The sequence below is a fragment of the Solenopsis invicta genome, chromosome 6 (genome assembly GCF_016802725.1).
Source record: "Solenopsis invicta isolate M01_SB chromosome 6, UNIL_Sinv_3.0, whole genome shotgun sequence".
Lineage (NCBI taxonomy): Eukaryota > Metazoa > Arthropoda > Insecta > Hymenoptera > Formicidae > Solenopsis > Solenopsis invicta.
The window spans coordinates 20,540,000-20,563,389 of record NC_052669.1 but is presented as its reverse complement, the minus strand read 5'-3'; the positions used below and the strand labels follow the sequence as shown (position 1 = coordinate 20,563,389).

At 33.9% G+C, this 23,390-nt stretch overlaps 1 protein-coding gene across 2 annotated transcripts in view; it reads left to right on the top strand.

Moving 5' to 3' along the window:
- Positions 1 to 23,390, top strand: part of LOC105203776 (semaphorin-1A) — a 285,332-nt gene that overhangs the window by 157,117 nt on the left and 104,825 nt on the right. For both annotated transcript variants that reach the window (XM_026135268.2, XM_011172672.3), the window contains exons 3-4: positions 5,354 to 5,450; positions 6,790 to 6,841. In XM_026135268.2, coding sequence (XP_025991053.1) covers positions 5,354 to 5,450; positions 6,790 to 6,841 — 149 coding nt within the window. The remainder of the gene's footprint in view (positions 1 to 5,353; positions 5,451 to 6,789; positions 6,842 to 23,390) is intronic.

The window sequence follows — 23,390 nt, the reverse complement described above, 5'->3', positions numbered from 1 at the left end:
GATTTTACTTGATAATAATCGGGCTTGAATGATAGGTATAGCTATTGTATATTAACTTATCGTTTGAAAATTGTATTCATGGGAGCAATTTTAGAAACCGAGGAACCCAGATGGCTTTATCAGCCACGAACTTTGGCGTAGATAAACGATCAACGACGATTATGCACTATGATTGTTTTTAGCGAATCTCGAATATGTCGTAAAGACACACATATACATTTGATTTCAAAATTAAAATCGTTAATTTTTATATCGTAACTTATACATATGTAAGATTAATTATCTTAAATTATAGAGAAAAATTATTTTGAGTTTTTTTTTATTTTCCGAAGAAAAATATGTAACGAAATATCTTAATTGACTATCGAAATATTCTTACGCGATTTTACACAATCATGAACAAACAAAAAATTGAATAGTTTTTAAATTAGTAAGAGAATTTTATGCTCAAATTTTATGAAGATTCTGACATAATAATAGAACAATCTATTAAACGAAATTTTAATATTTGATAATACCTTTAAATTTGGTATATACATCCTTAATAATTCATCCTTCCGATGAAATTGATCAAATGCAAAAAAATGGTTTTTAAATAAAATATTGGTAAAAAGACAAAGTGCGTTTTGGGTCTGTCAGAATAGTAAAATTTATATAATTTGTTATATATGGTATTTTTACATTTCTTATTGTTGTGATTTAGGAATTAAAACAGGTAGCACAACGTTTTTAATTAATGCAAATATTACTTGGTTCATTACTCATTATAATCGCATGATATTTGAATTTAATTTATGATAAAAATATGTCCCGATATCTAAAATAAAAAATTTGGCACATCTCCAATAAGTTTATATCTACTACTACTCTAAATCAATTTCCGATAAATAATTTAACGGGCTTAAAATGAGTACAAAATTTCTGTCAGATAATCTGTCAAATAAACGACAGATTTTTTTTAAGATGTATAGAATTTTATGAGATGAAAATATCAGATTTATAATAAAAAGACGATATTTTTTATATATAAAAAATAACCTAAAATCTTGAAATAATTCTGAATAAATAATAATTTTTTAGGTTAAACTTTCTATAAATGGAATTGGGATTGACACAAATTGACTACAAAAAAACCCCAAAAATAACGCTTGTCTGTAAAATATACGAATAGAAATAGTTTTCTCTATTTTTGATATTCATGCAGAGATTTATGGAAATAAATGAGTCACTGTTAATTCTGTGCTATTTCTAATAATTTTAACATATTGGCGTGGAATTCTTGTGCAAATAAATTATACATATATGCAATTTGTGATACATATATGTGTAACACAAATTGCACAAGAATTATCTTCTCGATAAAAGAAATTGAAAATCTGTAAAATCCAGTGAACGATAAAGAAATTATTGATTGACTGATAGCTCTGAAATTCAATCATTAATAAATCCACTTACTGATCCATATATGCGTGTATAAACGCTTGAGATGTACCGCATCTGTGGAAAATTGATTCATAAAATGCGACTTATTGGAATTAACACAAATTGACTGCTAAAAACGCAAAAAGTTACTTTAAAAGTCTGTAAAATACGCGAATAGAGAAAGTATTCTCTCTCACTTTAATAATATTCATGTAGAGATCGTTAAATGTTGAAAAGTTTTTTAACTGTTTTACGAGAGTGTTAATCCTATCTGAAAATGTCGAACAAAAGGCTGGAAAGTAGTATATAAATTTTATTGTAAATCACTAATATATCTATATGTTTCAAATAAGAATTATACGTACATTTAATGTGATTTATATTTTATTTTGGTTATTATAATATGAAAGAATAGAAATGTGTGTCTTTTAAAGGTTAAAATTATTTTTTAATATAAATGAGAAATGTAAAAAAAAACTTATAATGAAACGAAAGAAAAAATAAATATTAATTTAATCTTTCTTACATTAAATATATTTGCATGAATATTGTAATATTTAATTCATATAAAAGTTTTATTGGATAAAAACCGTTTTCGATATACGTATGTTGCGATTTATCTAAGAATCGTCATACGTGAAATGAGTGAAATGATTTTTTATTGAAAGATTACATTTTTCTGCGCATATAAATCTTTCTCCCTCGAGAGCAAACAATAAATTTGATCTGGGACGCGGCATAGAATACTATTAAAAGAACTAAAAATTCTGCTAAGCCATCGGAGTCGCGGAAAGCCGATTGGAACTCGAGAAATCTCTCTCTCTCTGTCTCTCTTTCTTTCTCTGCTTACGGTTCGTGATTTTTTTATTACTATTGTAAAGCGAAACGTATTGTGTTGAGCTATTAAAAAAAGAAAAAAAAGATAGACTATTCCTTCTACCAGTGACAGTCATATGCATTGCAAGTAGGATTATTCTCGAGCTCTTATATGTCTCAACGACAGTCTGCTTCCGCTCTTACGAATATAGAGAGCAGATCAGTGTCGAACGAGAATGCTATCCGACCCGATTAACGTATCGGAAAACTCATCCGCGCGATCTCACGTATTCGATGATACGGACTTTAAGCCTTTGCTATGGCGATTCCGAATGCTATTTCAACTCCACCTCTTTCGTCTTTCTCATTCATGAATACATACCGTTACGTTCGCATTTCATGCATATCGAATTTTCATTATGCTAATGTCTAACGTCCATTGTATTTTGAAAAAAAAGTTCTGTCGCCTGGATTAATTAAAAAAAGAAAAGCAATAAAAATAATAATAGGTCATAAATATATTTTTATTTTAGAGCTTATTATTATGTATGACACATTTCTACTATTTTATTTAATTTTTCGAGCAATTTTTCCTCAAAAGAATGAATGTGAAAATGAAATGTAGGCATGATAATGTTTTTAAGAAAATCTTTTTTAGGGAAAAATAACCATTACAATTGTACTACACGAAAAAGGAATGCATAATAATTTATTCACGAAGATATATGATATATCTATAAATATAAAGGAACGTAAAGGGAGGTTTCATAGAGAATTTTTATCCTTGAAGAATCCTCGAAGTCGCATTGGTGCACAAAAGATCAGAGAACGCTCCTGCTCTTTCGTTTCTTATCTTTCCCCCTGTTGCCGGTACATGCGGGCCGTAATGCGGTCGCATACGTAAGTGAAAAAACATAACGTGGAATATCTAGGGGAAGAAGCGCTCCGTTGACTGCGCGCGAAGGGGTTCGAATACGGTGCTCGTAGACAGAGTGGATGTGGAGGAAAGGGTCGTGAAACGGTGTGGTGTGTCGATGGTAGTGTCGGCAATGAGAAAGAAAGAGAGAGAGCGAGAGAGACGGGGGTGGAGAATCGAGTGAAGAGCCGCTGCTGCCGCTGCCACAAAGTAGGCGCGGCGCTTTATCGCCGACTAAAGGCTAAGAGACGCTCTACCTTTCAGTCTTTTACACGTGCTTCCTGGATATCTTCTCCGCATACTTGCTACCACCCCTCATGCTTATCCCCTTCCTCTCTTCGTCACTCTCTCCGCCCCTTCGCTTATCGGAACAAGTTCTTCTGACGACGAGATGCAGCCGATGCGTCTCGCCGTTATATCGCGTTCCCGCTGCGGATACCGTCGCACATCGTGTGGTGGATACCACGGAGTGTCCCCCGACTTTTATTCAGCTACCTTTTATCTACTCTACCGGATCATTTGATTAGTTTGGAGCTCGAACCGAGCAAAGGGATTAAAAAAAGATGCTGCAGCTTTTTAGCTTAAACGATCGAGAGTCAAGCATTTCTGAAAATAAACCTTAAAGATGCGAACGGCAAACAGCTTTAACTTTATTTGGTTCTGAATGGAATTATTTGTAATGGTCTGTCGTAATTTTGAGAGAGGAGTTACGAGATATTTCTGACGCTGAAAATTTTAATGATATGTGACAGTGATGAGTTTGATGAGAAAAAATTGCTTAAAAATTAATCCAGACATTCGCAGACAAAATGTGGTTTGACAATTTTAGCATAATCTGCACATTACCGATTAAATGTGCGCATGCAAGCTGTGCACATACGAACAATGTATACACGAATGGTTCATTCGCGGACGTGAGAATTTAATAGGAAGATTGCAGCATGATGCGCGAGGTCCGACGCGTATTATGATTCAGATGCATGATTGATCGTTTCACGCGAAGAACACGTTTTCTGCAAATACTTTATAGGAAATCCATATTCACACTGGAAACATTGTTTACCGTTAAATCATATTTGTATTATATTTTTTTTTTATTAGTAACGTTTTTATTAATTATATTTTTTACATAAATAGATAAATTGAAAACAATTTTTAAATATTCAATTTTTAAATATTCCCCTTAAATACAAGGGAAAGTTGCTGAATACATACCTATTCAATATTTAATATTTTTACTTTATATAAGTAATCAACATTTAGTGACAAAGATAAAAAGTAAAGAAATAAGTATAGACAAAAATTTAACAAGTTTTATATTGTTTTGTACATGCTACTGATGGCATTTACAAAATTATGCTGACATTTTAGAAAATCTAATATATCTGTTGCAAATTTTTCATCGAAATATTATAAAAATTAAATCACGTATGCACGTATTATAGAAATTAAATCGATATTTTTACTCAAGTTTCCTAATTCGTACTATAAATTTTATTATGAAGAAATAATGGTAATGTAAGGTTGATAGGTGATAATAATAAAACTGGTAATTGCTACGAATAAAAATATGTCAACACAAAAATTTAAGCCAGTTTTATTTCGAAGTTTTTACTTTTTCATTAGTTATTTATTAATTATTGAATATTTGATCACTTTTTCGCAGCAAAAAGCTAAATCACACTTTTCGCAGCATCTCACATCGAGGTCTTGTGGATATCTAAAAGATAGCTTATTAAAGATATCTTCAAGATATTTCTGAAAGATGTCTAAAAGACATTTTAAAAGATATTTTTAAGATATTTATCATATAATGTCTTTTAGATTTCTAGAAGATATCTTCAACACGTCTTCACAGATATCTGATAGAAATCAAATGATAGAAATCTAAAAGATATCTTTTTGTTTATGTGAGATGTTATAGAAAAGCTTATAACAAACTAATTTGTTATTACTGAAAGTAATAATATATCTAATGATTGGCATTTAAAAAAAAACAAACAAAAAAATAGCTCAAGTGGTACGCATTTGGCAACTCTCCCCTAATGCAATTAATCATTTTTTTCTAGTGCTATTATAACTATAGATCGCATAATTACGTTATGTTTCTGTAGTTTTAAGAACAACATATTTTTCACGGTTTTCTCTTCTACTTCTTTGTTATACAGAGGCTTAACGAATCGTCTCTTTTTGTTACAGGCGAGGTGATTGGCCAGCGGTTTCTGGGCAATGAAAGCCACGTGGAGCACTTCAAGCTCCTAGAGCGTGCGACAACCTCCATCCTGATTGGTGCCAGGTAATTGTTACGTGATTCGATTCTTCGTCGCGTCGTCCCCCTCGTGCTATTCGTGGGGGCTTACATAAAGAGATAGTCATCGGCTAGACTCCGCTCATTGGTGCCACGAGCCCCAAGTGGCCGTCGGGCCGAGTCATTCATTCGATTACGCATCAGCAGCGGGTGACGCAGCATCACGCGTATTAGTAGCAAACAGAGATGCGGTTTACGCGCGACGCGCGCTGTTCATTTGTATTCAAAGGTCACAAAGACGGTATGCAGTATACCGAGTGTATCAGACCGCTCTTGGACTACGAATTCCTCGGCCATTCTCCAATTAGAACTTAGTAGAGATTTAATGGGATGTAATTTTTTTTTTAACGGGACCCTTTGACTTACAGCATTATTCATCTTGTTGAGCGAGCTTCAAAGTAAAATTCCGTTGAAAATTAAATTAAATGCAGAATGTATGATTCTATTACTTTTTCGAATCTGCTTTGACGTTTAATTTTTTAAACGACCTTTCTATTTTCGGTTGTTTATAACTTAGATGCTATCGGTCTCACGACTTCGTCGTTGAGAAAAGTCGGTTCCAAATTGGTCAAAGAACTTGTAGAGGAAAAGTAGGTTTGTGACATCTTATTATCCGCGAGCGATTCAATCGATACGAAGCACAAAGGGAAAGATAGTTTCGCATTCAAAAATTTATTTCGTATTTCAAGAGCGACGACCGCCGCGGCCGTTACGCCATTCCGCACGGAGCTGCGTATATGATATACATATTTAAAAAAAGAAGAAAAAACACTTTTCTGCTATGCTCTAATATTATTTTATCAACCCGCTCCAGTTACGCTGTTAAAGCGGCGCGGACTGAAGATCAATAGCGTATCTCTTTGCGGAATCTGATACAAATACATTGGCTAATGGAAATTTGATACGGATCAAAAAATAATTTAATTTTTCTCCGATCGTGCGCCCTCGCCAACAGTCAGCACAACGTTTCTGAGTCGTAAAATCAATTACATCCGAGATATATAGCTCGCGTCCTTTTTACGACTCCAATTTTGTCTTTGCAGTTTTTCCGCTTGATTTATCTCTCGCACTTCCCGTTCTCCTTTCGCGCATGCGGGATTTAGGGAGGCACTCGAAAACAGTTTTTATATTCGTCGAAAGAAAGCCCACAATTTATCTTTTAAATATATATCGCGTCGTTTCGCGCGTCGTTTTTGCCATTTTACTCATAATTGCCGATGCTTACTCCCGTTTCAATCCGAGTTGTCGACATGGAGACGCACGAAGCGCAGAGATTACAGGGGACGATTTATGGGTGGGATTTAAACGCTCTCGTTTCGTTTTGCAGGAACGCCATTTACAACATAAGTCTGCACGACCTAACGGAGATCGCCGACCAGGTGAGTACAACGCTAATATAACCGTTTCCAATATCTAGAACTCGACAAAGAATGATTTAAATTTGAGGACCGACAGAAAGATTTAAATAGCTTCGCCTTTTCGTTACTCTCTTTTTCCTAAGGCTGCCATATTTCAAAAATCGTCAAGACTTACAAAATGGAAGAGTTGTTAACAATTCACTTGCGCTGAGAGAAAAGTATTTGGTATTTGTGATTATTGAAAGTTGAAATAATTATCGTTAAGATATTTTTACAATTATTTCTGCTAGTGTTTTAATAATAACTAACAATGTGTTACACTGTGAAAGAAAACAGTTGTATTTATTATAATTTAAATATAGCTGACATCCTGAAAATGATTAAAAATTACAGCAATTATTTTTTGTGTTTTTTCAGTACTTATAAAACGTTGCAAATGGAAAAAAAGTTTTGATAATGGCTACTAAATGTTGAATGAAATAATACCAATTAAATATTCAGTAAAAATAATCAAAAATTATTTTTGGCGAATTAATTGAATATTATTTAATTGTTTCACTTAACACGTAATAGCTATTATTAAATTCTTTTTCTTCAGTATGTTAATATTATATTACTACACCCAAAAAAAATTTTGTTGAGTCAAAAAAAATTTATACATTGCTACACGGTTAAAGAAAAGTTTCTTTGATTTGAAAAAAAATGTTTGGTTGTTTTTTTTTTATTAGAATTAAAAACAATTTTGGATGTGCAACACAGATCTGTTTAAATGAAAGGAATGTATTTTTAAAACCAGAACATCTGAATTATTCTTACATTTTTATTAATACTTTCTTTGAATTAAGAAATTGTTTGTTTGCACTTGAACTTGAGAAAAGTCAAGTTAAAAAATGATTTCATTAATTTAAACATAATTTTTATTTTTAGTGTAACATTAGAGCAGTAATAACTATAAGAATGGAGCCCTTAATTTTATTATTTTATTTAATTATCATAAATACCAAATACTTTTGTGTAAAAAAATACCAAAATACTTCTTCTGTACTTTATTACAAGTCTTTATTCTGATTATCGCTTCAATTAATTCTACGGAACTAACCACGTGTATACAGCGCATGTACTACTTAAAACAACGAGTCAGAAATCAAAAGTGATATTGATTCGATAGCTCGCGAAACTACGCGGAATTGGCACTCGGGAGAATCCGCAGAAAGTAGAAGGGGGTTAACGCGAACGACAGTGAATCTTGGTGGCCGCTTTCCGTGGCGGCGCGGCGTAACGTGGCGAGAGGAAATCGATCTGAGACAGAGCCTCTCTCGGCCAATAACATCCCCCGCCTAGAATAGAATCGTAAAAGTCACCGTGCTCCAGCTTGCCCTTAAGGCTCGCGCCATATCGCGGACCGACCGTGTCACGATCGATTCCGATTTGAAGGATTTAGCGGTAATGGAAGACGCCGGAATGGAGGCCGTGAAACTTCGTCGATATCGCGATATTGGATCGATGCAGTTTAGCTACTTTTATAAAGGAAAAAAAGCTGCGTTTCCGGTCAAATCATCGTTCTTCCGTAATAATCTTTCTTTTGCGGGGGATAAACGGAATCGATTTGACTCTGGTAGCGAGTAAACGGATGATTTGTTGAACCGCAGTTTCTTTGAAACTAAGACTTTGAAATTTTTAAGCTGGTTGTTCTCTTACAATTACACAAATATTTTATTTATACGTTTTTATCAATTATTTATACAATTAAATATACAATTTATAAAATTAGCTTATATTATCAAAATTACTCGCCAGTCACAAGGATTTATTTGATGCTCGATTTTTTTCATGAAAAATTATCTATTTGCAGCCAATATCGATGATTTATAGTATTAGTACCTTATACATATTTCGCGAAATAATCGCATTATTATTTTCGCAACAAATTATTTGCAAATGAAAGAGAGAGAGAGAGAAAGAAAGCTATAGTCTTTTACTCCTGGAATAAATTCTCTCTTTAGAAATTCGTGCAGGTACATAGAATGTGTTTATAGAAACAAGAATAGATTAATTGTCAATTTACGATAACGTAATATCGATAAATGAAATCAGACGAATTGTATTGTGATTTATGTGAGATGCCTCGGCGAAAATAGTGTGAGCGATACCGGTGAATCTATACTCTTCCCATTCGCATTCATTTGCGCATATTTTTAGTATAGAAAATGTAACGCTGACAGCTTCGTTTACGTTTATCGTGAATGTGAAAAAAATTTGAATAAAAGATAATGATATATCGAGCATTACCCCGGCAAACCAATTTACTGTAAATTGAAAAGGGAACGTAAAATTCAACATTAAATTGTTATGAGAGAAATTTACATATCATAACGAGATATACTTGCAATATATGACGCATTCACGTGTCAGTATTGTCTACGCGCACAATATGTTAACGTATAATTAAAAATCATTTAGAGGGTATTAAAATTATTAAAATTATAGTTTAATATTAACTGCGCCAATATCAAGAAAGGCGTCTGAATGAATAAATGCGCGCTCTCTATCACAGCTGAGCGCTTCATCAGAATCATAATTAATTAGAAGCTAATTAAATTAGCGATTTTAATCACCATTTGCTATTTGGGAGTAACGGTAGTTCCTCCACAAGTTGCTCTAAAGTCTTATACCGTTCATTATTGAAACTCTTCGATATGCGATATCCGTAAAATTAACATCTACGTTTTGGATTTGCATATACGCTGTTGGCAGAACCAGTATTTCAAAATTAATAATAAATGACGCGGACTATTCTAGAGTCGCAAGAAATTGTTCGGTACCGTATCATATCGTATCTGTAATCTTTTTTTGTTTCACCTAAAAACGCGGGACAGCCTTTTCGTTGTACTTTTATATTGGGCCTTGGACAACGTATGCACTATATGTTGATTATACCTACTAAACAACTTATTAAGTCGTCCGATCTCATTTTTATTCAGTCAATTTTTCTTATCAGCACATGTTCTAGTGTTCTTCTACGCATATCATAACGCCATCAAACATAATTTCTTTATATGAATTATGGATTTATTTATACGAATATATAAACGGATATAATAAAAATTTTGCAAATCTTTTATATTTCGTAATATTTCTCTTCAGGGTGTATTTGTCACATTTTACAGTAATTATTAAAAGTCAAAATTAAAATTTCATAGATTCTTCTATTATTATACATTGAAATATCTACGTAAAATTTGAGCATAATTCTCTTATTGATTTTAAAGTTATTTAATTTTTTACTTTTTTGATTCTTATGCAAAATTGTATATTGTAGTACTGTCGCTTACAAAAGGTTTTTCTTTTTTTAAGTTTCTGAACTCAGCGATTGGTTCTTAGATATAGATTAAGCATTTAAGTTCAATCACAAGACTGCATCTCGAAATTCATCGAAAAAAGAGTCTTGCAACCTTTTAGTAACTGACTGCACTTATGTGAAAATTTGAAGGCGAAGTAGCATAACGAATTAAATTTTTTACATAAGTATACTAACAAAATTCTAAACATTTGTGCGGAAGTTTGGATCCACTCACTCGCGTAAAAGTTACTTACCTAAAATTGCAACAAAATAGAGTCATTTTCGCCAAATTTTTTGTCATTTTCTTTTTTGCAGCTGGCTTCAGAGCTAAAATTCGAGTATTCGCCACTAAAGTTTTTCGTTGTTGTTTAGAAAAGGGAAGAAAAGAATAAACCGAATAAGCCTGCAGTTGTTGAATTTCAATAACCTGTAGCTGCGAAAGCGTCCTTAAAATTTTTTTACATCCGAGAAATAATTTGTTTTTCGAAGCTGAATAATTGAAAATTGAAATGAAGATAAACACTCGAAGTGCAGTAAACTGAAGTTAAATAGCCCAGCGCGTTTGACGTGATTTCAGAAGCGTGATGGGCACGCCGCGCTTGGAAGACTGCCATTTCGATAAACAACAATTTCGTTCCGACGCGCGGAACGTCATTCGCGCAAGAAAGACGTTGTTGACATCGTAATCCCTCCATGAAAGTTTTCCGCGGGGGCTAATTGAGTCTGCAGCCGCGCTCCCGGCTGGCGTCGCAAGTTTAGTCGCTTGAGTGCTGCGCCAGCTCGAACGAACGAGTGTTATTTCCGCCTACGATAACACGAGATAATAGAAGATTCGATCTCTCTCTCTCTCTCTCAAAAAGAGAACCTTCCTCGCGTCAAGTACGCGACTTTTACAGAATTTGTGTACCTCGATTGATGAGACGAGACGCGATTGAGTCGAAGTAGGTGTGTACGCTCCGTCGTCACGGCATGGCACGCCGCTTCGTTGCCCGATTGAAACGAGAAAATAAATATACTACGATTATTCGGTATTATTCTCTATCGATCCCTCTTCTCACCGATTGCTATCCTAAACGTTAATAAAACGGATAATATCATAAACGATGAATTGAAAATTAATTTTTGTTTCTCGAACGCTGCGCGTCGCGAACGAACGAGGTTCGACGGTATACGACGAGCGCGCGAAAATCGGAGTTATTTTCTCACGTTCGCGAACGGAAGTACAGCGGATAGATTCCGCGGCGGCGCAATTCGCCTTTTACGACGGGCATTTAATACAGCGAGCGTAAATTTCGGCCCCAAAAAAAGGGGTGGCGCGCGCCTAATTTACGTGTACCGGTAATTTATGTTCTGCCGCGATATAAGTTTCGGTATTACCGCGCGTAGCGCGAGGGAAGTACATGGTATAAAGAAACTTGGATCATTCCGGAATAAAGGTTCGGCGCGTAAATTTATTCATGATTCATCTAACTTCGCCGTACTTTTTTTCTCCCTCTCCCCTCCCCTCCCTCTCTCCCCGCTCGGTGACTGTGTGAAAGCTTCGGCACCCCGAATGCCCGAGACTCTCGCGCTAACAAATTTCAAACTAAACTAATACTTATCGGCTCTACCGATAGTGCATAATTTATGTCCGGTAGCTAACGCTCCGGCTTCGCGCCTCGAATCAATATGACGTCTTATTCGCGCGAGAGATACGCCGATGATACGCCGATTTATTTATACCGCAATCCCGAATGCGCCGCGGTACGCGCCCTGAATTTTACACAGTGCGGAAACAAGTAAAGAATTTTTTTGCAAGGATAGCCGCGCGCGCGTGCAAAGACACACACACACACACACACACACACACACACGCGCGCGCGCGGGGATCGATACTCAAACGAGAGGAGAGAAAATTGAAAGAATCGCGATGAACCGATAACGCGGGGCGCGGAAGCGCGCGCGCATTTTTCGTATTCTTTGCTGCTATTATTGTGGATGAAAATTTCGATGTATTAGTACGAACGATTTGAAGCGAAATTGCAACGGCTGCAATTGCGAGTCGGAGGAATAACCGAATATCTATTGAATCGCTCGACTGTGAGAACGCGTGCACCAATCCTAGTAAAAATTGTAATAACATATCTCTAAGGAAGAATGTTATAAAAGAAAGTACGCTTGTACCTAGAGATGTATGATTTTTCTTACAATGTGTAGATATAACTAAAAGCCTACAGTTTACATTTTGTCAACGATTCGATAAGCTGCATCTTCAACGAAATACGGACGTTTTTAAGTATCTGTATTGCTGAAACTGAAAATAAGAATGGATATTGTTTTTATCGCATGGAAAGCTTTTTTCGTTATTCGTAACAATTGGTTAAAAGCAATATTTTATAGCAACGGCATTATTCTTCCGCAAATAAATGCAAAAGTATGCATATTTAAGGATTATATCGGACAGTCCCTGAAAAATAAATGAAATTTGGGAATATATTTAATATTGACATTTCAAGTAAACTATATACATATAAAAATTGTAAAAGTAAGATTACTTAACATATTTTTATAGTTTATTCACTGTTATTAAAAGTTCAATTATTTTTGCAACATTGAGAAAAATTTCAATTTTTGTGCAAGTCCTTTAAGTATTCAAGATGATTTATACAGTTTTATTGTGATTGTTTAATTCTTTTGTAAATAAATAAATAGATAAATTTTGTTCATCTTACATAACTAATCTTTGCATCGCAATGAAACTTTATAAATCATCTTGATTATTTAAAATACTTAAATTAAAAAATTCAGATTTTTTTATTACTCCCTATTTCATTATTAATTATATTTTTATTATATCACATGTTTATTTTTTATTGAAATAACTTTATATTTAGAAAATTGTCGCCAAATTTTTTCTACTATCTACTTTCAAATGTAATATAAAACTATCGGTAATTTTTTCATAATTTTGTTAATAGTTTGAAAAATATCCTATACATTCTTAATAATTTTGATATATATTTATGTCGTTATCTTCTATTTTTACTTGCAATTTTTCACTTTCTGAACTTTTAAATGATAATAGATGCGCAATATATATCTCTCTCTCTCTCTCTCTCTCTCTCTTTCTCTCTCTCTCTCTCTCTGTGCTTCTTTCTATTCTGTAGCTGCGTAAATATTTGAAATTTGAAAAATAATTCACATGATTTTAATATATTTTTTTCATACGTGTCTATTATACTTTTTGTGAAAGCCTGGCAGTTTGTCGAAAAATGCATTTTTTATATACATATGTCAACGCGAAATTTAGATTCTTCAAATAATTACCTCAACCCAATTACATGCCAATATATCGGCGCGCGACAATAAAAAGCATTCTAGTATTTTAAAGCGAAAGTATTTTTAAGCGAGATTATGCGAAAGTTACACACTTAAAACTTCACAAATCTGTTTTTAAAATTTTTTATTTCAAAGAAAGCTTTGTTTATCCCACGGTATCAAAAATTTAACCATGTTTATGTTATCTCTTTTGAGAGAGTTAAAAGCTCTTAAATAATGTTTCTTTGTATTCCTGTGTAATGTGGAAAAATAAGAATAAAACAACGGAACGGTAAACGCAAAAAGGGCTCTTGTAGATATTATATGAAAATAATCTTATGAAATAAACAATGGAGGGGGCAGTACATGTAATAACACCGGGGCTTACATTATTTAGCATATTTCTATGAAAGCAGCTATGCTTCCGCCGACATTTTATTCCGCCGCAAAAATGGGTCTTCCGCATGATTCTTGGATTTATGCGTCACATTAAAAAGAACCCGCGACAAAACAATAAACATTTTGGAAATTCTCGCTATTTGCGCGATCTTTTTCAGGCACGTCGAAATGGATACCGTTGTGCTTGTTCTTGTATAATCGCGCGTGCAGTTCTAAAAAAATGTCAAAAACGTTCGAAAAATTTTCGCACACGTGAAACACATTCATGACGCTTCGATAATACAAAATACGAATCTTTCTGCCATCGAATAATTTTCACACTAATGTTACAAACTTTTTATTTTCAATTAATCAATGTCGGTTATTAGTAATATTCTGTAGGTAATATTCTGTAGGTAATATTAATTAAATGTTCGATAAAGTACTGAATTTATGATTATTGGAAAGATATATATTTAATAAAATAACCTTCCTGGTGCTTAAGTTAAATATTCACTTTTATAAATAATTCCATTATGCAAAATGAAATGCGAGGTTTGTACTACTTAATAATATGAAAAATAATTAAAAATGTATACATTTTTTTATATAGTAATGAAATGTTTTGTTGCAATAACGTTAATATTATACGTAATGAAATAAAATATTAAAATAGAATCGAACTAAATTAAACAATTTATTTTAGCTACAATAAGGCAATGATTTTCCATTACGCGCGCACGTGTAAAATAAATTGTACATATAACTTATGTAATATGTACCAGCATTGTTCGTATCCGGTTATTCGGGTATCCGAGGAAGTACTCGAGTACTGCACGGTCATTCTCGCTGTTACGCACAGTAAATCAATTTAGGTACGCGTTGATTATTTATATGAGCTTACCATGCCAACAATGTAACGTATCAACGTGAAATGACCTCAGGAACCACGGAGCGTGACGATATCAAATATATCGAAAATCGATTAAATCGAGCTCGTGACTTCGGTTACCCGAGTATGAACTTGAATAACGGGTACTCACGTCGTCTGAATATAGAAAATGCCCCGTTGACACATAGCGACGGGCGACGACACTATTGTGCACTTACGTAACATGTAATCTTGCGAGACAAGTTGTAATTATGATAGCATCTTCCATCTTCACATACGCAAAAGTGAAATTATTTATTTATTATTTATTATAATTTTACAATAATTATTTAAATTGATTATCCATTAATTGTTTACGTAAATTGTATAAACTAGCAGTTTTACAATTTAAACATCGATTTCTAAATGATGATAAAATTCCGATAAAATTTTTAGGGAATGGGGTCATAATTTTTTTCTTTTCTTTTTTTTACTAAAAATGAAATACAAATCTTTCAAGTATGTTACAAATCTCTGTGATTTTTAAAATCATTTTGGAACGCATGTGATAGATTTTTGAGATTGCAATTTTCAATTCTAGAAAGGTAATCTCTTGATTTTGCAACGTTCTCTATATTTGATTAAACGAGACGTTTACCGCAAAAAAGTGGCCTAGTTTCAGTGGCCAAAATTCAGTTTTCTATTTTAAATAGTCAATAGATTCACAAGATAATAATTTATGGAGCACCCTTAACTTTTAAATAGAAGATGTAATTTCGGCAATTGGGCCAATTTTTCGCGGTAAACCCCTCGGGTCTTCTTCCTAGAAAATTATGATAAATAAACCCTGAAACCATCTTTTTCGACTTTACGAGATAACATTTCTTTCATTTTAACCTTCCCGAATTCATCATTGTGTGATGCCATGTATTTTGAGGGTTAAGCGTTTCTGCCATTAGCGCAAACTGTTTTTGGTATGTGCAGCCTAATGCAGCTCGCGCCACGTTGCAAAGTCGACCAACTGTAGTCTCTTTCTCTCTCTCGCTCTCCCTCCTTTTCCCTTTCTCTCTCCGTCTCCCACTGATTCTGTCTCTTTATGTATCTCACGCCGCTTCTCTCGTAATCGACTAGAGTGAGAGAGAGAAAGAGAGAGAGAGGCAGCGGCGCAGAGCAGATCCGAAGTGCCGAGAGTGAGAGGCGGCTCTGACCGGTCATTCACTCGGGGATGGTCGCGTAAAAACTTGCCGCTCTACCTTCTACACGCTTCTCGACCGTGTGTACTTTATGCCCGTGTGCGAGCATACCCTACGTGCACATCCCACTACGGTGACGAGACGGACGAACGGGAAAGAGGCAGTAGGAAGAAAGTGGAGACAGACAGATGCGTAGCGGGCCCGGCCGGTTGTTCGCTCGGTGCATTCGTGCGCATTTCAGCCTCTGCGACAAATCGTCCCGCTCGAATTGCAATGTCGAACTGCGGGTCTGATCGCCCGACTTGGCTGGTTCCTCCCCCCGTTACACACATTCAGCGTTGCCGTCTGGCGGCTCTTGATGGCCGTTGATAAAAAATGCGCCCGGATACCGTAAGAAGCGGCTGGATGCGCCTGCATCCGCGCGGAGTACACCGTTACCCCATTAAGAGCCGTAATCACGACACAAGGCATTTTAGAAGTTAGACCCTAATCGATTTTGCATTTTCCAAGAGATTTTCGAACAAATGGTGCCAAGATCGTCAAATAATAATTCTCGTTGACCTTACGTGTCTGAATAATCGCCATCATTTTTCAAGTTTTAAAATTATGAATTATTTATTGCCAAAATTGTTTTATTCACGATAAAGTTTCGTTTGAAAAACGAAACGTCGATTGTCAATGGATCGTGCTATACTTTTTCCACTTTTACGTAACTCTGCAATTGTATAATGATTATAACGATTTGCCAGTCGCCACGCTGATCTAAAAATCTTATTTCATAACAAAATTACTTTCGTCATTACAAGCGTGTAAATGCAAAGTAAATGGCGTAATTTTTCGCAATTTATTTTGTGGTAAAAAAAGGCTATAATGCATGCAGCGCAATTCGTCTCTCCCTGAGGTTTTTGAGGCTCGTATAAACAGTATTTTCCATTCTTTTTTAATTAAATTTTAAAATAGATGAAAACATTTAGACATAAACACATATTTGAACATAAACACGCGTTATCTCATTAAATAGAAAAGAGTTACAACGGTGCGTACTTTTGGAAAATTAATTGTAACTGTTACGTTTGCTCAATTATCTCATAAAAGATAATTAAGTCACGTTTTCGAAAATGCTTTTAAAATTTCATTGATGAACATATATCAACAACATTATAATTAAGAAGGCTATATGCAACAAAACATAATACATTGAATATTACATTATTGTTATATAAACTATATCTTATCTCTTTATATTGTTTAAAGAATTGTTTTGTACATTTACAGGCACCGCGATGTTCGAAACGAACGAAACAAAACGCATTAACATTTTTTGAGAAACCAAGTTCCGAAAGTTTAAAACTTCCTAACTTTAGCGATTTTCTGCGGGCAGTAGTTTTATACTGGTTCCAAATTAACCTGACTTCCTATCGACCGTGGATTTTTCCTTTTATCAATTTTAGACCAATTTTTCTTTGTCGCAAAATTTGATGCGTCATCTCTTCTATAACTCTTTAATCTTTGATATTAGACGTTTCTCATTAATTCCAAATTTAATTTAAATTCTAATTTAGATTAAAATAAAAACTATTTGGAATCGCCTGAAGAGCGGAGACTTTATCACGTTCGTAATGACTGGGAAAATATAGTTTGCGAAAAGTTCCCTGTCTTCGATCGTTTATCTTGAGAGTTAGTCGTAGCCTCGTAAAATAAAATTGACTTGTTAACCCGATCCAGCCAGTCGAAAGAAGGTTAGCGGTAAGGCTCGCCCCATATATCGCGGGGAGGAAACGTCAAGTGACGTTTATACATAATGTAATTTTCGCGTGATGCACAATTAAGAAGTTCGTCGGCCATCATCGGAATTGTACGCGAGCCACGCTAATTGTTCCTCCCCAGTGATATCGACGTTATTCAAATTAATCAAAGTAACTATCACGTCGACGGGCAGCGCAGCGCTGCGACTATTAATTGGGCGGCTTTTTGTTCGTTAGGTAACCGTCGCCATTTGCGAACGTTATTCGTATTGTCGCTCATTAAATTTGCCATCCGCGTACACGCTGTAACTACTTGGAAATCGGCCGAGCAAGAAATTCATCTTCGCCGCACGGTATTTCTTTCTCGCTCTCCTTACGTGTCTATAAATTCTACGGTATGGTTGTGCTTCATGGTAAAAAGCTAGATAGCCCTCCATGTGGTCGGTGAAACGGTAACTCACTATAAAATATTGACTTTCGGGAAATATAGAGTGAAGGCTTCTTTATCACTGAAAAGCAGTCCTTTCGCTCGAATGATATATTTTTTTCATTAAAATACGAAATGGGTTAATAAAAACCAGTCATTTAAACGTATAAAGAGTAAAAGAATGTATGTAGAAAATGATGCGAATTATCTCGAAAGACGAAACGTTTTATTTATTAGCAATCGGGAACTGATAACCAACGCAAAAGCAACGGTCAATCAATATTTCGATTGAACAGCGAATTACGTTGACTTCTAATAATACATTTTGTTTTTAACGTGTATTTTTTTATTATTTATACATTATCGTGTATTTTTTTTTTAATTTTTTATTATTTTTTTTAATAAGTCAAATGGAGAAACAAATCTTCTCGGTTCCCGAGGAAAAGCATGATAAATGCACGTATCGATCCCTGCAATTCCTGCATCTCGAACAAGAAGTACTATAATAATTGCATCTTTTAAATTTGTCGCTACGAAGCATTGCATCGCGTCCCTTTTTAACGACAGCAACAAATTTGAGCGTACATAAAAAATTCGGATGGTCTTTAATTCTCCGCATGGGTCATATAACTTCTCGACGGGGGGGGTAGGGCACGTCATATTTCTAAAAGGGCGAGGGGGGTCACATGAAGACCACATAAAAGACCGAACACATTAGGGAGCTACAGTAAATTTCTGTGCGGGGGCCACCCAAACTTCCTTTTTCCCCGCCTAATAGCGACGAGTGGGCACACAAGTTGCAGAAAGCATGAGTAAATAAAACTCGGAAGAGTTCGTCGAACGAAACGAAAAAAAAAAAATACGTGAGTTGAAAAACTCTTCGAAATGTATCATGCGGAAACATTTGCTTGCCTCAAAGGGTTTATCGTATTTGTCGAATAGAGTTGAAAACAAAATCATGCAGTTTCGAAGTAATCTTTCTTAATCAGAAGAGAAGCAGAGAGAGGGGACGAGGAAAGGGGGAGAACCATTGCCTTCAATACACTTTTTCCATTTAGCAAGAAGTTTTTCAATCCACTTCTTAAATAACTCAAATCGGTAACTTTATCCGAGACAAAACTCAATAGAAAAATGGCGGAAGCCTTTGTACTAATCTAATGAAAAGTGCTCGAATGGGAATAGGTGGAATTACAATTTGCATTGAGTGCCGTTCGGTCCCTGAAACGGGAGAATTTTAACGGAATTAAAATGATCCGTTCCACCTGTGGAACGCTTGCTGCAGCTAATGGCTGTTTCATAAAATTTAAAAGTTACAAGTTTCGCGACGGCGAGTTACCGTCACGTCGGTAACAAACTGCAAGTCGGAACATTTCCCGTTTCATATAAAACCGTTTAAGTTTTTAAAAGTGTAAGGTCCACCTCGCGCACACTTCTGGGACACTTTTATTAGCACAACGACTAAATTAGTTTTGTAATCCGTAAGACACCGTAAGTTTGAGCTTGCGCCCCACTCGCTTGAAGGATTTAACGGTTGACTTTCTACACGACACGGACAAACTGTTTAACAGCAGCAAACTTTTTCCATATTTAATTGTACATAGGCAATCTAAAATATACGCGTAGTTTTTAATTTTTACCCCAGAATATTTTCTGAACTAATCCTTAAGGATGTATCGGACCTACGGTCTGATACACTGCAAAGTAAAAAAATTGGGAAATGTGTTTAATATTAGTACTTCAAATAAATTATACATATATAAAAATATGTAAATAAGATTTTTATCTAATAACATACTTTTATAGTTTATTTACTCTTATTAAATTATTTTTTTACAATATTAAGAAAAATCGAAATTTTTTGTGTACTTTAAGTATTCAAGATGATTTATATAAAATTTTATTGTGATTGTTCAGTTATTTTGTACACATAAATAAATAAAATTTTTTTAATATTTTGAAAAATGTCTTGCACACTCTTAAATTAAAAATATATGAAGATAAAAGCAGTAAAAGCGAACAAATAAAGAAAAGTTTTGTTATGTAGTATTTTTGAAAAATAGTTTTGGAAAGAGTGCGTCTTTCACATCTTCAAAATCACTTATAATTTATATATATAAAAACTCAATCGTATCTTTTAACATTTTTTTTTTAAATATACATTTTATGATAAATATAAAGAGTAAATGTATAGCTCCGGAGATATGCTACAATAAAAAGTCTTGTTACAATGAAGACAGTAAATAGTTAATAAACGCGTATCATGCCACGAACGTCAGTATTGTTAAAAATGCAACTAATGATATGATACGCATCCTGTCAACGAAGAGGGGTGCCCTATCGACATGTATATCACGAGCACATTTCAAGGTTTTGTAACACGCACACGGAACAGCCATTGTTTGACGATTCATAGCGAGGAACAATGTTAAATGTCGGTGCTAGAGTGCGTGTTTCGATTCGAAGCACATCATCTTGCACGAGGCATAATTCCGCCACGCCTTTCCCCGTTCTTCGTGTGCAACCGTATGTACTCTAGACAGCAATGACTAGTTGAAGTATATTCCGAGTTTGTATAAATCCCGCGGGAGATATTTCACTCAACCAGTGTGACTTCTTTCTGACAATGAGGTATACATCTTGGATAAAACGCAATGCGTTGCTTCTTTATTTATAACGTGATATGTTTCAACTGTGGAAATTTAAAGTGTTCTTCTTTACATTTTTATTTCTTTGAAAATTTTAGAATTTCTTTCTTTTTCGTAATTGGCTTAAATAATTTTCCTAATTACAAAGAAAATTTTACATTTAAGTAATTTTATTAAGATGTACATTTATCCATTTTTTGTGTAAAAGATTATTAATACTTTTTAAATCCAAATCTGGAAACGTTAAAATTTATTATCAAGTTTATCATTTGAATAAAAAAATGTGTTAATTTTAAAGATATTAATCTTTTATAAAAGCTGTGACAATGGTGGCTTTTATAATGAATGAAAGCATGCTGTAGAATACGATTGTAAAAATAATATAAATTACTGAGAATTTAATGCGAGAGCGCGAGAATAATGTGGCAAAATTTTGTCCCGGCATTCTATGTGTTCGGCGATTGCATAATTATATACAGTCGGTCACAAAAGTCTACATACTCTATAAATTAGTAATTGCATATTAAAGCTTAAAATGATCACCCAGCATATTGAGTGAAAATGTGATTGAAATACAAAGTGTTTAATAGAAATATTGATTTCGCGATTTAATTGGGAAATAAATTATTATCAACGGAGCATGCACATTTCGATCGCATTTCCTATATCTATATATGTATATGCATTATTTTGAAGAGAAGAGCATTGTTGCATGTAAATACATAAATTTATTTCTGTATTGCTCATTTCAAGTAAAGAGTTAATAAAGTAAGTCAAATTTGTAAATATTAGAATAGTGTTTCAACAAACGTAATTAGCACTGAAATGCTATTTGCAAATGAGTTACCAAGTATAATTTACTTTTCTCTAATATCTCTAACCATTTCCACTAACAAGTATGTATTGCGTAATCGATTCTTTATGGTATAGCAAGAAAGTAATTTTGTTTCTAAATTACAGTCGCTGATAGACAGACTCAATCTATAGCAGATTTCTATATCAGAAATCAAACACACACTCGTGATAATTACAGAGAAATTCGAACATGGTATTTTCTTCTTTTGTTGGATTTATAGGAAGCGAGAAAAAAAGAATTGAAAGAGAAAAGTAGATCTAACAATAGTCGGAAACATCGCTGAAATGTAGAATTATCTTTGTTAGAAATTACAACGGGAGAAAAAGCAAGAAGTAGAAAAGGGTGGCGGAAGAAGAGAGATTTACTGCAGCTCCCGTGAAGACTGCGAATTTTTTTTCTTTTTCCAAACCCATGGTCTATTCAATAGAATAATTTCCGTTGTAGAGAAAGCTCGAGTATCTTCAACTAATTTTTGAACACGATTAAAATTATTTCATATGTACATTTAATTTCCTAGAATGTGCAATCAATATTTCCCATTACTGAAGACAAAGATTAATATATCAAGTTTTATTTTACGTACTGAAGTATATATTTCAATGTAATAAATTGTTGGATGAACATTTTTTTAAGATTAAATATTGATATTAATCTACCGCATCCAGTTGTACCAAAATGGATCTCTAACAATATATTCAACAGAGATTCATTACTGGATTAAAATATATTTGTCACTCACCGACACACGATGTACAGCAGCGAAGTTTTCAACATCGACCTGTAAAACACGAATAAATATAATTCACATTATACTATCGTCCACAGTAATTAATATTGCAAAAACTGATTAAGTTACATGCACCTTGAGTTTTTATTTATCCTTCTTTTTCAAGCACAAATTATTAATGAAATAACTGTATTTTTAAAAAGTTATGTGTAATATTATTCTAATTAATATTACATGTCATTTTCTTAAGATTTCAGAAAAAGTGAATCTTGCTACGACTCTCAGAGCCAGCTTCACAATCTCCAGTTAACTTAACTGACCGAGTCACATAAACTTCCTAATAATCTTGATGAATACACGCGTGTCAGCTATTAACTACCTGACGCAGGAAGCATCAGATTCACGTTAATGAGCACACAAAAAAAATAAATTTTTAATTCACGTATATTTTTATTCTTGAATACTATTTGTTTTTATTTAAGTATAAAATGCTCTTTTCAATTATAACTGTTTACTTGCATCAATAATAAATATATCTATGCGAAGTACATTTTATTCTTATGATCATATTCTTGTTTCTAATATCATATTGTTTTCACGAAAAGTTAAATCACATTTAAAGACTATTTATTCTTGAATTAAGAATTACATATTTAAAAGTGCACTTGACTTATACTCGAAGCTCACTTGTTTCGCGCTCACAGGCATACAGTATGCATAATAACCCAGTGGATCTTAATATCAAGCAAGATGATTCACTCTCCGTTCGAAAATAAGTTTGGTTATTACTAGTAAAAATATTGCAGTTGGCAGAAATGAAAATTACTGGTGTTGCGTTTTGTTTCTTTCACCAGTAAAACCAGTAGATGATCCCAAATAGTTCGAAACGTCATGAAGATTTTCAGATTTAAAATTGCGGACATTTCAACGTTACTGTAAGTAGTATGTTACTGTAAGTAGTATACTGTACGTTTGTAGTAACATTGCAGAAATCTTTTATAACTTCCATACAATATTATAATCTTTCAATGTAAAATTTATACAATGTTTCTTTAAACTCTTTCTTTTCCTTTTAAAATTTTTTTATAATC